The sequence below is a fragment of the Drosophila persimilis genome, unplaced genomic scaffold (assembly GCF_003286085.1).
Source record: "Drosophila persimilis strain 14011-0111.01,24,50 unplaced genomic scaffold, DperRS2 tig00000431-arrow-pilon, whole genome shotgun sequence".
Lineage (NCBI taxonomy): Eukaryota > Metazoa > Arthropoda > Insecta > Diptera > Drosophilidae > Drosophila > Drosophila persimilis.
The window spans coordinates 3511104-3524161 of NW_020825312.1; the positions used below are offsets into that span (position 1 = coordinate 3511104).

The window sequence follows — 13058 nt, forward strand, 5'->3', positions numbered from 1 at the left end:
CCCCATGGTAACCCCATGTGTCTGTCTAGTCATGGTATTTGCGGTGCGGAATTCGTTTATTTCGGCCCCATCATGATGCAGACACGACCGACTTTTGCGCGGGACGTAACGAAATCATGTTATGCAAATTATCATAATTCCCAAATGCCAGTCAATAAAAATTCGACATACAATCTTTTTTTGGGGGGTCATCCGCTGAACGAACATTCCTTCGAAGCTTCCTGCCACATTCACATACAAATGTACACAACTCGACATCCGCGTGAGGCATTGAGCAAATGGAATGAAACCAATCAATTTACATTCATATACAGCATGAATCAATCGGCATTACATACTTATGTTAATTCAATAATAGCGGTCTGGCTTAATGTTTATGGTCGGCCTTTAATGACATGCAATTGGAGCGACGCGACCAATTGAGTGCAGTCTACTAATCGAAGGGTCGAAACATTGAATACTCTTTCAGTTTCTGTTTTCAGGCAGCACAATCTTTCGTACGAGTTCCGTTCCGTATACAAAGCAAATTGTACAGCAGTTAAGAGCACACTTCTAAGAGAAATAAATACTGAGGGAAACGTAGGAGCGCGATCAGCGGCTGAATTGCTCTCTCCGCTCGATAAGCAATCGAGGGAACTTTTGCTAAATTTGCTGGGTGGTCGAAGCTTTAGTTACTCTTTCGGCGGATCAGCTATCTGTCGTGGAGTAATTCTGTATATGTATATACTATGAGGTCTAAACATATTCGTAATACCCTTGGCAGAGTATCAAAACAGCTGTAAAAAACGATCGACAGTAAATACAAGTAGAAAATGGTGCAATGTATGCCCTCACAGCGAACACACGTAGATTCTGATTAGATTGAGTGGAAAATAGAGCTATAGAAGACTGTAAGCCCAGAAGAACACACCCGATAATCGCGTAAGTGACCGACCGGAAAAGATCTGTGTTGTAATGACCGAGGAGACGGTCGGCAAGCCCGTGCTATGCGTGGGCTGCACGGTCATCGATTTTGTGACGATCACCAGCAGCTACCCCAAGGAGGACACCGATCGACGCTGCCTGGACGGTTTCTGGCAGCGAGGCGGCAACGCCTCCAATGTGAGCACTGTCTTGGGCGTGCTGGGGTCGAAGGTTGACTTCTTTGGAATGCTGAGCAGATCGGATGCGTTTCGAGTGCTGCTGGAGGATTTGCGGCGGAGGAACATCGGCACAAGCCACTGTCCGCAAACGGACAAGGACCCGCCGTTCTCATCGGTGATCCTTGCCCAGGACTCTGGCACGCGCACCATCATCCACTGCAACAAGAACTATCCGCAAGTCACCTGGGAGGACTTCAAGAAGATCGACCTAACGCGATACGGATGGGTCCACTTTGAGGCTCGCAATGTCGCAGAGACTTCCAGGATGATGCAAAGCATTGTAGAGCACAACCGCAACAGCGGCGAACGCATTATCATATCCTTAGACTTCGAGACGCTGTACGAACAGAACCTGAAGTTGTGCTATCCCTGCGACTATGTGGTCTTCTCCAAAGAACTGGCCAGCCAGAAGGGCTGGAAGAGCCCCAAAGACACTTGCGAATTCCTTGCCGCCAACCTGTCTTTGCAGGGGACACTGAAACCACCGGTGATCATCTGTCCCTGGGGTAGCGCAGGCGCAGTCTGCCTGGATGCCAGTGGCAACTACCACGAGCTGCCTCCGTACAAGCCCAAACAGGTGGTGGACACACTGGGCGCGGGCGATAGCTTCATGGCTGGCTTCATTTATGGCACCCACGTGCATAAGTGGGATTTAGCGGAGGCTGTGGACTTTGCCAATCGTGTGGCCAGCCACAAGATCAACAAATTCGGCTATGATCACATTGGAGAGCTTAGATTGGCCTAGAAACAATGGGAAATAGCTCCAGCAGCTTGGTTTTAAAAGATATTCCTATCGAAAGTCTCCATAATCCACTCCTAAGTGGCTCTGCAGAAACTCTGCCTTATTTTCGTTGAAAGTTTCTTGCTGCATCCTCAAGGATGGCAGAGCTTTTGTATTTTCACAAATTTTATAAACTTGTCAAAGTCATTACGAATATATGTATGTATGTGTGTATGTATTATGATTATATGTTTTTAGCATCATCAGATGCGACTGCCGGTATCCAGAAATATGTGTGGGGAGCACGGCAGAATGATTGTTACTGCTCCCAAGCTTAGAGCCTCGCTTCCCATTCGAATGCCCAGTAGTTGTCTATGTGAACTTTATGAAGTCCGCTCGCTGGTCGTCCATGTCCGAGCCGATCGCTGAGGAGTTGATGCCAATGCCGCTCGAAGAACCACTTTGCTGCTGACTGTTGTTGGCTTCGATGAGCTGTGGAGGGAGACAAGGCTCTGTTAGGGTGCATTTTCCTTAGTTATGCCACAAGGAGGGGAAACCTACCTTGGCCCGCAGGCGCTTTATCGTGCGCAGTCGTTCCAGCCAATTGGAGGCATACGGGTTCTGCTTTTGCACACTCTGGTAGACTAGCGAGGCAAGCTGAAGGACAACGTAAGAATTAGTTAGCAACCAAATGGTTCATTAAATGGCTCTACTCACATTGGCATGCAGCGCCATTTGACGGGCAAGCAGCGGAGCACTGCGGTCGGACACAATCCTCGGCTGTGGATGGCAGACAAACTTTGATATCTCGGAGCGGGCTTTCACATAGACCCGATTGGAGTTCAGCTCCAGGGGTTCGACAATCACGCAGGCATAGTTAAATTGGCCCTGGAAATGAGAACTCATTTAGCGGACCACATTTTTAACGAGCGTGGGAGTCGCTTGGGTCTTACGGATATAGTGTTCAGGTTATACTCTTCGCCACTCTCGTTGTAGATGATCTTCACGAAATCGTTGCCGATGTGGCCCTTTTTCTCGTTGCAGTTGGGATCGTCCTTCAGCTTGGTGGGCATCAGCGTGGCCACGTGAAAGGTTACCTGCAGAATGTCATCCTTCCAGATGTAAGCAAACTTGCCATCGGACCCGTTCCTGTCGAGCCCAATAAACAGGTTGTTCTGCTCGGCCTCCTTCAGACTGACCAGGGTGCCGATGTTGCGCAGGAACTCCACATAGCGCGTGCTGCCGTGCGAGTTGCGCAGGATCTCGACCTCGTTATTGCACTGTCCCTGGCCCACATACAGCACGCCGATTTTGTGCGTCTCAAATGGCGGCACGAGGTCGAACAGCGTCACGGCATTCGAGTGCTCGGGCCCCAGCTTCAGTGGCATTTCCGTGACTCCCAGTGACCCCGTGCTGTACAGCTGTAGGAACACAAAGCTGGGATTCATGCACAGCTTGGCATTGATCGGCGGCTTGGTGGGTCCAAAGTTGCGGAAGCTGCTGGCCGGCGGGGGACGCGCCTTGCCATTGATCACCTCACGCACCGTTGAGATGGTTTTCGATCGTCCCCGCATCATGTCGCCGTTTCCGTTGCCATTGTTTCCGTACTCCGAGGTGGCGCCCACATTCGTTCCATTGCTGCCACTGCTGCTGGACTTGGCCACACCCTGCTGCTGCTGCGGAGGCCCAGACGCACCGCCGAAGCTCGTGATCTTGCTCGCTGCCAGCAGCGGTGGCTGTTTCACGGCAGGCACTGTTGTAGCCGTAGGTGGAGCTAGAGCCGGCGACAACGGAGGCTTGGCCGCCGATACCTGCAAAACCGGAGCCGCGGGCAAGGTGATTCCCGCCGACGCATGCTGGCTGCTGACGTCATCCGCCGAATGCTGTTTGGGCGGTAAGGTGCTGCTCTCTGGCTGCAGGTCTTGGGCAACCTGCGGAGGCGTTGAGCCGGCTATCTCCTCCGGAATGGCCTCGCAGCTGACGCGCATGTCCTTGGTGCTGTACTGGACACTCTTCTTCTTCAGCGTAAGCTGGCTCTGTGGCTCATCCACCGTCTTAACCGGCTCCTGAGAGAGCGGCGCCGGTTTGGCGGTCAGAAACGCCTGCCGCCAGCTGGAGCTCATCTCTGGGCTGGAGTTAACTCGACGCACGGGATTTCGGGCCCGGCTCTGCGCATCTTCAAACGCCAGCGAGTCGTCGTCGGCCTCGCCATCGCTCACACTCCCGCAGAGAGCTGCCTCCTTGCCGCGCTTGCCAGGTGCAGTAACACGTGGTATGGGAATGGCTGCAGTTCCCGAAGGACCGCTACCGTTGCCGTTTCCATTGCCATTACCGCTGCCAACGCCGCCAACCGAATGAATCTCCTCCTGACGCTGTAGGGCGCGGGCCTTGGCCCGCAGTTCGCTTGTGGGTGCGGCTACAGCCGGACTGGGACTGGGTGGTTTCACGGGCTGTTGCTCTGCCGTTTCCTGTTCCGCATCTGCTTCCGGTTGCGGCTGTACCTGCACTGCGTTGTCCTGCAGAGTGCTGTCCGGCCCAAACACGCCCCCATAGGCCGTGGGAAGGAAGAGCGATACGACATTGTTGAAGGGCAGATCCTGTCCGAAGCAGTCGTTGGTGATGGGGTTCTGGATGCGCGTGATCCACGAGATGTTGCCAGTCGGACGCCGGATAAAGATCTCCGCCCAACCGGTGCAGGCACGCACACAAACCGGCTGCTGGACAACAGATCCCGCGGGACTCATGCTGGCCGAAGACTGCGACAAGGAGTTGCCCAGCAGCGAGGTGTTACTTCCCGTATGGGGTCCGTCGCCAAACCCTCCTCCGCCCAGTGCCTCGGGGTTGGAACCCCGACGCGAGAGTGCATCAAGCGAGGCTGTCGAGCTGTTGGAGATCTGTCGGTGCGGATGGTTGGTGGCCGCCGAATTGGACGAGGAGGAGGAGGTGAGCTCCGTGCTACCGGCCGACTCGTTGCCGCTGCTGTGCTGCAGGCTCACCTTCGTGTAGCGGCGCTCCCGCTCGGGGGAGAGCGGTGCAGCTGCATCGCTCAGACTCTTCGAATTGAGGCTGATGCTGGGGGCCTTGCCCAGATGCGCGCACCGCTCACAGAGGCCGCTGCGCGTGGGTGCAGATGGGCAGCCGGAAGTGGTAATGGTCACCAGGTTGTTGCCCACAAGCCAGGTCTGCGAGACACCATCCTTCAGCAAAAACTCGGCTGCAGGCAGACTGCAACGAAGCAAAGGGGTTAAAAAGAGGGTCTTAAGAGGCTTTCATACGTACCGCTTTGGTGGCGACGGACAGGGCGAGAAAGTGTGACGGGAGAGAAAATCGAAGCAGGTCTCTGCCAGCTCCGTGTGGAAGTTTCGCAGCCCGTTGTTCATCTGTGGCCGCATCTCGGGGTCATTTCGGGCCGTGGCATTCTTCCGGCTGCCGCGCTCTGTGAGACTGGTGCTGCGCTTGCGGCTGGACGAGTCCTCGTTCAGGGAGTTCAGGTTGACAATGTCATTGGACAGCATCTTGGCATTCGACTGCATCGACTGTGGAACAGGACGCAATCAACCAGAGCAGATTACAATGTCTGGGTCTCTCTACTTACACTCTTGATGTAGCTCACGCAGTTCTTGCGCAGCTCCAGCTTGCACTTGAGGAACCACCCGGCTATGACATGGTGGGCCAGCGACACCGTGTAGTGGTCGTAGCGATGCGGCTTCGTGTACGGCAGTGAGATGGCAAACACGTACATATTGTGCATGGACGTGAAGTTGGTGAAGAGATGCTTCGACAGGTGGATCAGCACTGGCCAAACAAAATAGAGGGTAAAAGTCCTCTGGATATTTCATTTACTTACACGACAGAAACTCCAGCACTGGAATGGCCAGGGTGTTCGTGTCGGACATCTTGCTCATCTGCAGCAGCACCTCCGGCAGCTTCCGCATCAGCGACTCTGGCATTTCCAGTATCAGGATGGTCATGGTGTTGATGCAAACACTGGCGATGCCAGTGAGCACGCGGGCATTGAGGGCCGTGATGATGCTGTAGTGCTGAGGCGGCTGCAGGCACTCGTGGTAGATCACCAGCGAGGCGATGGCGGGCAGCACCAGAGCATGAAATTCGTCGGTGGAGCGCTTGAACTTGTTGTTGCTGACTGAATTGATCTTGAAGAGGGTGTTGGCCAGCTCCTCGATGTCATTGCCCTGGATGAGTGCCTTGTTCTGCAGCATTTTCGGTAGCTCCTTGATGACCAGCTCGAACACTTGAAAGTCCGTGTCCTGCTCCAGGCACCGCACAATCAGCTTGCATACGCGTCGTATCGAAATCGCAGTGGCATGGGCCTGCGGCAGCAGCGGCGAGTCAATGCCCAAATAATGGCTGAACTTTACCGCCTCATTGCTGCCCTCTGGATAGCCAATATGGTAGGAGGCGTTGGCACGCGCTTTGAGTATCCAAGTGAATATCTATGGCGATAGGCAAAGTTATATAAAAAGGAAGGTAAGAAGTTCCTTTACTCACTTTAAGCCGCACAATACTGGTCTGCTCGAAGATCTTGGGATAATCGTAGTGCAGCTCAAGGTGCTCCAGCAAAATGTTGAATATCTTCATGGCATGCACAGCCGGAAGGCGATGCAGCTTGATGGCAAAAACCTTGACCAGCCCATCGACAGCAGCGATGATGTCGGCCACCTCCGACTCATTCTTTATGGCCACCAACCCCTCCAGCAGAGGCGCACCAGAATCAGCGGCTGCCAGATGACGCATGTGATCGAAGGGACGGTTAATGAGCGCCTCAAGAGTGTCCAGCAGATCCACACAGCGCTTGGTGTCGCAGTGCAGAGCAAAGTTGGAAAGCGCCCGCGCCACTGCCACGCGCACCTGCACACTGGGCTCCTGGTGGATCTGTGCCAGATGGGTGAGGACCACGCGGTTGAGTATCTCCTCCTCGTAGCAGGGGCGGTTCTGGTCCATGATGCGCACCAGCGACTCGATCGTCTTTATGCGAACATTCACATTGGACATGCGGTAGTAGCGGCGGACGAAGTGGGTCAGCACCTGCAGCCACTCCGGTCGTGTGGCGGTCACCTGACGCGATCGGTACTCGATTAGGGCCAGCACAGAGGCTTCTGGCCGCCTCTCTGCCACACGCTCAATGAGATCGTAGATGCGATCGACATTGCCCAGTATCTGAGAGCGATCCTGCTGCAGCAGCTTCTCGATGCAGTCGATGTTCTCGTGGAAACTTATCTGCAGATACTGTAGGCGATCCTTGTTCATGCCGGTGACCTCTGTGTGAATGGGACATCAATTAATCATCGATAAACGTTGTCCGTAATGCTTGTAATACCTACCGTAATACTCAATGTTGTTCACAATCGCCGACATGATGTCGCAGATCCTGTCCCATATGATCTCCGACAGGCGCGCCTTGTTAATCACCATGCGCACGCTGAGGATCACCTCGTACGTGACGATCACCTGCTGACTATCCAGTACCTGGAAAAACACACAATACTCATACACATGTGTGCGCATGGATACACAAGTAGGGGCCCTTACACGCAGGAATCCAGTGAGGACATTCGTCGCATACGTCATCGACGAGACCTGGAAAATGATGTTCGAGGCGAATATGTTCATCGTCAGGTGGAAGACAGCTCCGCGCACTAGCTGCGCATCGTCGTAGAGGGATCGATCGTTGAGGATGCTGCACATCATCTTCATGGAATGATAGCCCAGCTGGGTGCCCAACAGGTTCTTCATTATCTGAAAATGGAAAGCATAACAAAATAAGAATTCTCCATCATGTTTCATCGTTTTAAGATCCTTTCAACCTAAACGGATGATATTCTTGCGGTTCATTCTTTCCGAGTGTTTAAAATCATTTCCATAATATTTTTGGCAGAGATTGTATTCCAAAATTCAAAAAACGATTCCCCAAAGATGAAAAAAATTGTCGTTAAGGAGTTTATTACGGTTAAGAAGGTGCGCTACTTGCCAAAGCCGCCACCACCTCCGCCGCCACCGCCCCAACGCCATGTACTCGTGGTGGGGAGCTGCACCTTGGACCTGGTCACGGTGTGCGATGTTCATCCCACGGCCGGCGTGGATCAGCGCACCAGCGAGGGATGCTGGCGACGCGGCGGTAGCGCATCGGACATGTGCAGCGTTCTGCGTCGCCTGGGAACGGCGTGCGAGTTCCTTGGGCGACTGAGCAGGGCCAGGGCGTTTGAGGATCTGTTGACCAGCTTCCGCTCGATGGGTATCGACATCTCGCACTGTCCGATGTCGGCCCACCAGCCGACGCACCGCAGCATCATCACGATTCGAGGCTGCGAAACGCACACCATCCTGGAGTACTCGAATCGCCGACAAGAGCTCACCTTCCAGCAGTTCCTTGGTGCCGTCGACTACCAGATGATTTCGTGGGTGCACTTTGAGCCCCGCAGTCCCACGGAAACGGTGCGCATGGTACAGGCCGTGCGCGACTTCAACGAGCGCTGCCCGGAGGAGAGAATCATCCTTTCCGCCGACCTGGCCAGCCTCAAGAAGCCCAGCCTGATGGTGGCCGACCTGGTGGACTATGTGTTTGTCCGCAAGCACCTGAAGCATGCGAATTCCTTCATGAACGGACACGAGACGGTGTGGGCCGTACGTGACGGACTACGTCAAGTGCGTGCCGAATGGAAGAAGAATCAGCCCCGAAAGACGCCCCACCCCACACAGGGCTTTCCGCCCGTGGACCCAAGCCACTGCCCAGCCCCACCGCAGGACGTCCCCACCATTATCTACAACAACTATGCGGAGGGGGCCAGCTGCCTGCTGCCCGACGACACCTTCTTCAAGGTGGGCCCGCATACGCCGCAAAAGATCGTGGACGTGATCGGTGAAAACGAGACGTTCGCGGCAGCAGTCATCTATGCGTTGCTGGAGCCAAATCTGCGGCTGCGCGACGCCCTGGAGTACGGCACTCGAGCGGCTGTCTTCAAGGTGCAACAGGATGGATTCGATGGTCTGCGCTGCATGCCTAAGGATCTCATCGGATGCTACTACGCATAAGCGCCTGAGCGACTAAGCGGCAGAGCGGCTGAGCCTGAGGTCATGACCAAACTGGGTTATCAGGCATCGTTCCTCTTAGCATGAGTTTTGGCCTTGAGTTTGGCTGGAAAAACACCAACAGCTGAAGAGTAGCATTGATTCGAAGAATAAACTGATTCATTGATCGTTGTTTAGTTAATCATCCATCTGGGAGCATGTCGGTGCTGTCGATAAGAAGTCGCGCAGAATGTGTAATTCTCTGATAAGACGGTGCCTGGGACTGGAGTTCCATTGCAAATACCCAACTAGATATTGACTGAGGGAATTTTCATTAGCATTAATAAACGAATGTCAATGCAATCTCGGAAGCGATTGCCACCAAATGATGATGTGATGTGGAGGAAATAAAAAGGTAGCCGTCGTCAAACCAGTGCCGCATTCGCTATTCGAAGCGCAACAAGATACTAATTCAAATGGAAAGTGAGTGGGGCAAATGGAGATCGACATTCGATCAAAGGATTACTAAAACAAAGCTTATTTGCTTGCAGATCGTTTAATGCTGATACTGCTGTTCCTGGCGGCATCTGCCAGTGCTTCGCATGACCCGAGCGTCGCGTCCGTGTGCCGGCTTTCGGCCGTCTGGAGACTGCTACCCGATGAGCACCACTGCGGGAAGTTCTATGTCTGCACTGGCGATGTAGAAGACCCCTACCAGGAGTTCAGCTGCCCCCCCTCCTATCGCTTCCACAGCGAGCAGGGGATCTGTGTGCCCGGCGCCTGCAGCGACGTGGCCAGCACCTGTAACTCCACCACCAGTGCGGAGCGCATACAGAGCGACTGCACCCGCTATCGCCGCTGCACCCCAGGCGGAGCCTACTCAGTGGCGCGTTGCGTTAGTGGCAGTTACTTCGACAGCGGACGGCGCGCCTGTCTGCCAGTGGCCCTGACGGCAGCCCACCAGTGCAGCTGTCTGCTCCCGGACCACGCCACGGTGGAGAATCCCAGCGACTGCGAGACCTACTTCCGCTGCGAGGACGGCAGGGCGGTGCTCGTTCAGTGCCCAGCGGGTCAATACTTTGAGAGCAGCGTGGGCAGCTGTCTGCTCGACACGACTGGCATCTGTTTCGAGAAACCCACGCTGCCGCCGGCTCTGACGGACCACGCGCTCGCCCTGGACGAGTGCATCAGCACAGGCAGTCGTCTGGCGCCCCACAGCCGGGACTGCGGCCGCTACTATGTCTGTGCGGACAGGCGAGTCCTCGAGATGAGGTGTCCCAGGGGCCAGTACTTTGATGCGGTACACCATTACTGCACTCTGGACGTCTCCAGAGAGTGCCAGAGTCACGAGAGTGAGAAGAAACCTGAAGAGGAGACAGAGGCGGCGGCAATAGCAAAGAAACCACCGCCACCACCGGAACGGGAAGTATTCGGTAGCTACGATAAGTTCTCGTCAAAGTTCGTTTCATTTTGAGATATATGAAATACTTAATTAATAAACGATTAGAAGTTCCATACCATCATCGTCTTATCGACACGTAACAAATGGCCAATGTAAGCCGGAGGAATGCACACGGCATAGATAGACTTCCATTTTCCAATTGGAATAATTATATTATCGTAGGGGTTATCCTGCACTAAGTATTATATTCCAAGAGATTATTTCCCTTCTACGGACTGACAGCCAAATATATTCCGTTTTTGGTTGAAAAAGCTTCTTGCCTGCCAAACAGATCGCATTATCCCATGGCTTCGGCTAGGCTATAAAAACTAGCCGGTACCCGAAGAATTTAGGGATATAGTATTTTTGTGGTGAATTGCGTAACACCACAGAAGGAAGCGTTTTCGACCCATTAGATTATATGTATATATTTTGATCAAATCAATATCCGAACGGACGGACGGACAAGCAGACATATGTACATACATAGCTAGTCGATATGGCTCTCACACTCTTTCTCGTGCTGGGTGTGCCTTTGGGGCGGAGGGAAGCGAGGTAAACAGAGATTGACAGATGTAGCGGAATAAAAAACAGTAGTGGAAAAATGGAATCAGATAAAATATTTTAAAATTATAATAATTAGGTCATTAGGTAGAAAGAGGATAAGCGAAGTGCAAGAAGTAACATAACAACACAACTGGCAGTCGTTGTTTCTATATTTTTGTCTGTTTTTTCCATCTCTCATGACAATTGCGAGCAAAATTCAAAGAGATCGCGGAAAGATCTTCCCCCTTTTGTTCCCTTTTACGAAAAGCGATACAAAAGACAGAGAGCGAGATAGAGAGAGAGAGAGAGAGAGAGAGAGAGAGAATGCAGCAGTCATCGGCTCCGATACCAATTCCGGCGCTTACGTATAAAATATGTTTTATAAGCTAAATATATCATTAACTCACACATACTATACTATATACTGACTGAGTCCCGGGTATAAAACTAAGGCCTGCGGCAATACCAGCGGCTCACAAAATTCCCGATCGATTAGACAAACATTTCGTTTTATCCTTATATACATATATATCCAGGAAAATCTCACCTTGAAGGAGGACTGGCAGTATCGCGAACAGTCGACGGTTCGGCACAAAGTGATGATGCACTGTTGAAGCGCCTCGCTAGGGAATATAGTGTAGCCAATGACCATCTCCAAAATGGTAAGGCACTGCAGGCCTATGTCGACGTCGGTGAGGGTGCAGCTCAATTCGCAGGCATTCCTGGACAGACGATAAAGACTTTAGCATGTAGCAAATACTGAGAATATATCTGACTGGATCACCCACTGTACGATTCCAACGAGAATGTCTTTGTCCAGATGGGCTGCGTTAAACTTGATCAGATTGACCAGCATGTCAAGGTAGGGGCACAGGAGATTATCCTCGTTTATGGCTGGGATCCACAGCAGCATAAATTTTCCAATCTGCCAAAAAAGACACATGGCAATAAAGTTAAAGTTCTCCGAGCACATGGTGCATTGGGGCAGCACCTTACCTTTTCTTCAAAGTTTGTGATATTCTTCCCGTTTTCTGTGAGTGTGTCCAACAGCTCTAGCAGATGCCGCAGGTCCTCTCGGGCTTCGTGGTTCTGTATGACCAGAAAAAACTTCTCCCGCATGAGAGTAAGGTTCTTGTACTGTGTGTGGATGAGTCGCTTGTAGAAGCTCAGTGCAATCTGTCGCGTTTCAGCCGGCTTGTTGGGCACTATGAGATCATTTGTGATATTCCACAGGTTGGTAATGGAAGTCTGTGGGGACGGAGGATTGGTAGCATGAGGATTGGTTTCGCTCTCTGTTGTCTGTCTAGTACATACCTCATCCAAGTTGAAGTTGTGCAGCGCGTCGCCCAGCTCCTTGAGCATCTTGCACCGCTGTGCAACGGGTTGTTCCGGACGCAGCTCTCGCTCATATGGCCGCAGTCTGGTCTCCCCTGCATTGCCTGTGCAAAACGCACCATTAATACAAATAAAGAAGAAGGTTACCACGACGGGGGTGCTCCTCCCATCAAGTGGAGTGATTAGTTACCTGCCGGCGTCACCTGTTTGAGAAACAGTTTGAACTTTGACTTGTTGTTGGAGCTCATGGTTGATCGTTCTGGGCGTTGATCAGTAAATCAACTCGCTGCGTGCACAATTATTGTTCTTTTCGCTGCAATTCTAATAACAAATTTATGCACACAGCCACTACATGGCAACTACACAGGGATGAAATTGTCACGGAGGCACCTGGCGGCAAAAACGGGCATGTTTTCATATTCTACATATACTTCACACAGTAACACTAAATACTCTATTTTATATATGCTGATATGTGCATAGTTGTTGCCTATAAATGGAATTTAGATAGAATCTTGGTCTTCTTTGAATGAATTATAATTTTGGTGTTTTTTTTGCATAATTTTACTTAACCTAAGGAAAGGGTAAAAAATATACTTGGATTTTGAAAGACTTGCTGGAGGAGACAAGATAGGACGAAGATACGAAGACTGTATTGGAGGAATAAAAAGTTCCACATATCGGACAAAAAATATTGAAATATATTGATACATCAATTTTTTAACATTGCTACTGTTGTGAACAAAAAGTTTTACTTTTAAGCCTGGGTAATCCTTTATGGTATATTATATATTTTTATGATCATTTTGACGTCTGTTGCATGCGAAGATATCGATAGGCGAGACCC

The 13058-nt window shown here is 51.8% G+C and overlaps 4 protein-coding genes across 4 annotated transcripts; 3 read left to right on the forward strand and 1 right to left on the reverse strand.

The window, feature by feature from the left end:
* The first annotated feature begins 827 nt into the window (after window positions 1-827).
* Window positions 828-2097, forward strand: LOC6595996 (ketohexokinase). The gene has a single exon (XM_002020981.2). The coding sequence runs from the start codon at window positions 955-957 to the stop codon at window positions 1885-1887; it is 933 nt and encodes a 310-aa protein (XP_002021017.1). The 5' UTR covers window positions 828-954; the 3' UTR covers window positions 1888-2097.
* On the reverse strand, window positions 2001-12459 carry LOC6595993 (tuberin). The gene is made up of 15 exons (XM_026989490.1): window positions 12402-12459; window positions 12191-12315; window positions 11873-12124; window positions 11665-11801; window positions 11424-11598; window positions 7414-7620; window positions 7206-7350; window positions 6373-7142; window positions 5711-6317; window positions 5459-5658; window positions 5143-5399; window positions 2817-5088; window positions 2581-2751; window positions 2425-2520; window positions 2001-2355 (listed from the first exon to the last, which is right to left on the reverse strand). The coding sequence occupies exons 1-15, from the start codon at window positions 12457-12459 to the stop codon at window positions 2236-2238; spliced, it is 5592 nt and encodes a 1863-aa protein (XP_026845291.1). The 3' UTR covers window positions 2001-2235.
* On the forward strand, window positions 7789-9091 carry LOC6595995 (ketohexokinase). Its single transcript, XM_002020980.2, has one exon. It carries the CDS (start codon window positions 7798-7800, stop codon window positions 8911-8913), a length of 1116 nt encoding a protein of 371 aa, XP_002021016.1. The 5' UTR covers window positions 7789-7797; the 3' UTR covers window positions 8914-9091.
* On the forward strand, window positions 9366-10363 carry LOC6595994. The gene is made up of 2 exons (XM_002020979.1): window positions 9366-9372; window positions 9441-10363. Exons 1-2 carry the CDS (start codon window positions 9366-9368, stop codon window positions 10361-10363), a joined length of 930 nt encoding a protein of 309 aa, XP_002021015.1.
* Window positions 12460-13058: the final 599 nt, after the last annotated feature.

Coding starts and splice junctions, on each gene's coding strand:
- LOC6595996 (XM_002020981.2), top strand. CDS start 955: ATGACCGAGGAGACGGTCGGCAAGCCCGTGCTATGCGTGGGCTGCACG.
- LOC6595995 (XM_002020980.2), top strand. CDS start 7,798: ATGAAAAAAATTGTCGTTAAGGAGTTTATTACGGTTAAGAAGGTGCGC.
- LOC6595993 (XM_026989490.1), bottom strand. CDS start 12,459: ATGAGCTCCAACAACAAGTCAAAGTTCAAACTGTTTCTCAAACAGGTG. Junction 7,621..11,423: donor ACTGCCAGTCCTCCTTCAAG/GTGAGATTTTCC, acceptor TTCCATTTTCAG/ATAATGAAGAACCTGTTGGG. Junction 2,752..2,816: donor ATAACCTGAACACTATATCC/GTAAGACCCAAG, acceptor TCTCATTTCCAG/GGCCAATTTAACTATGCCTG.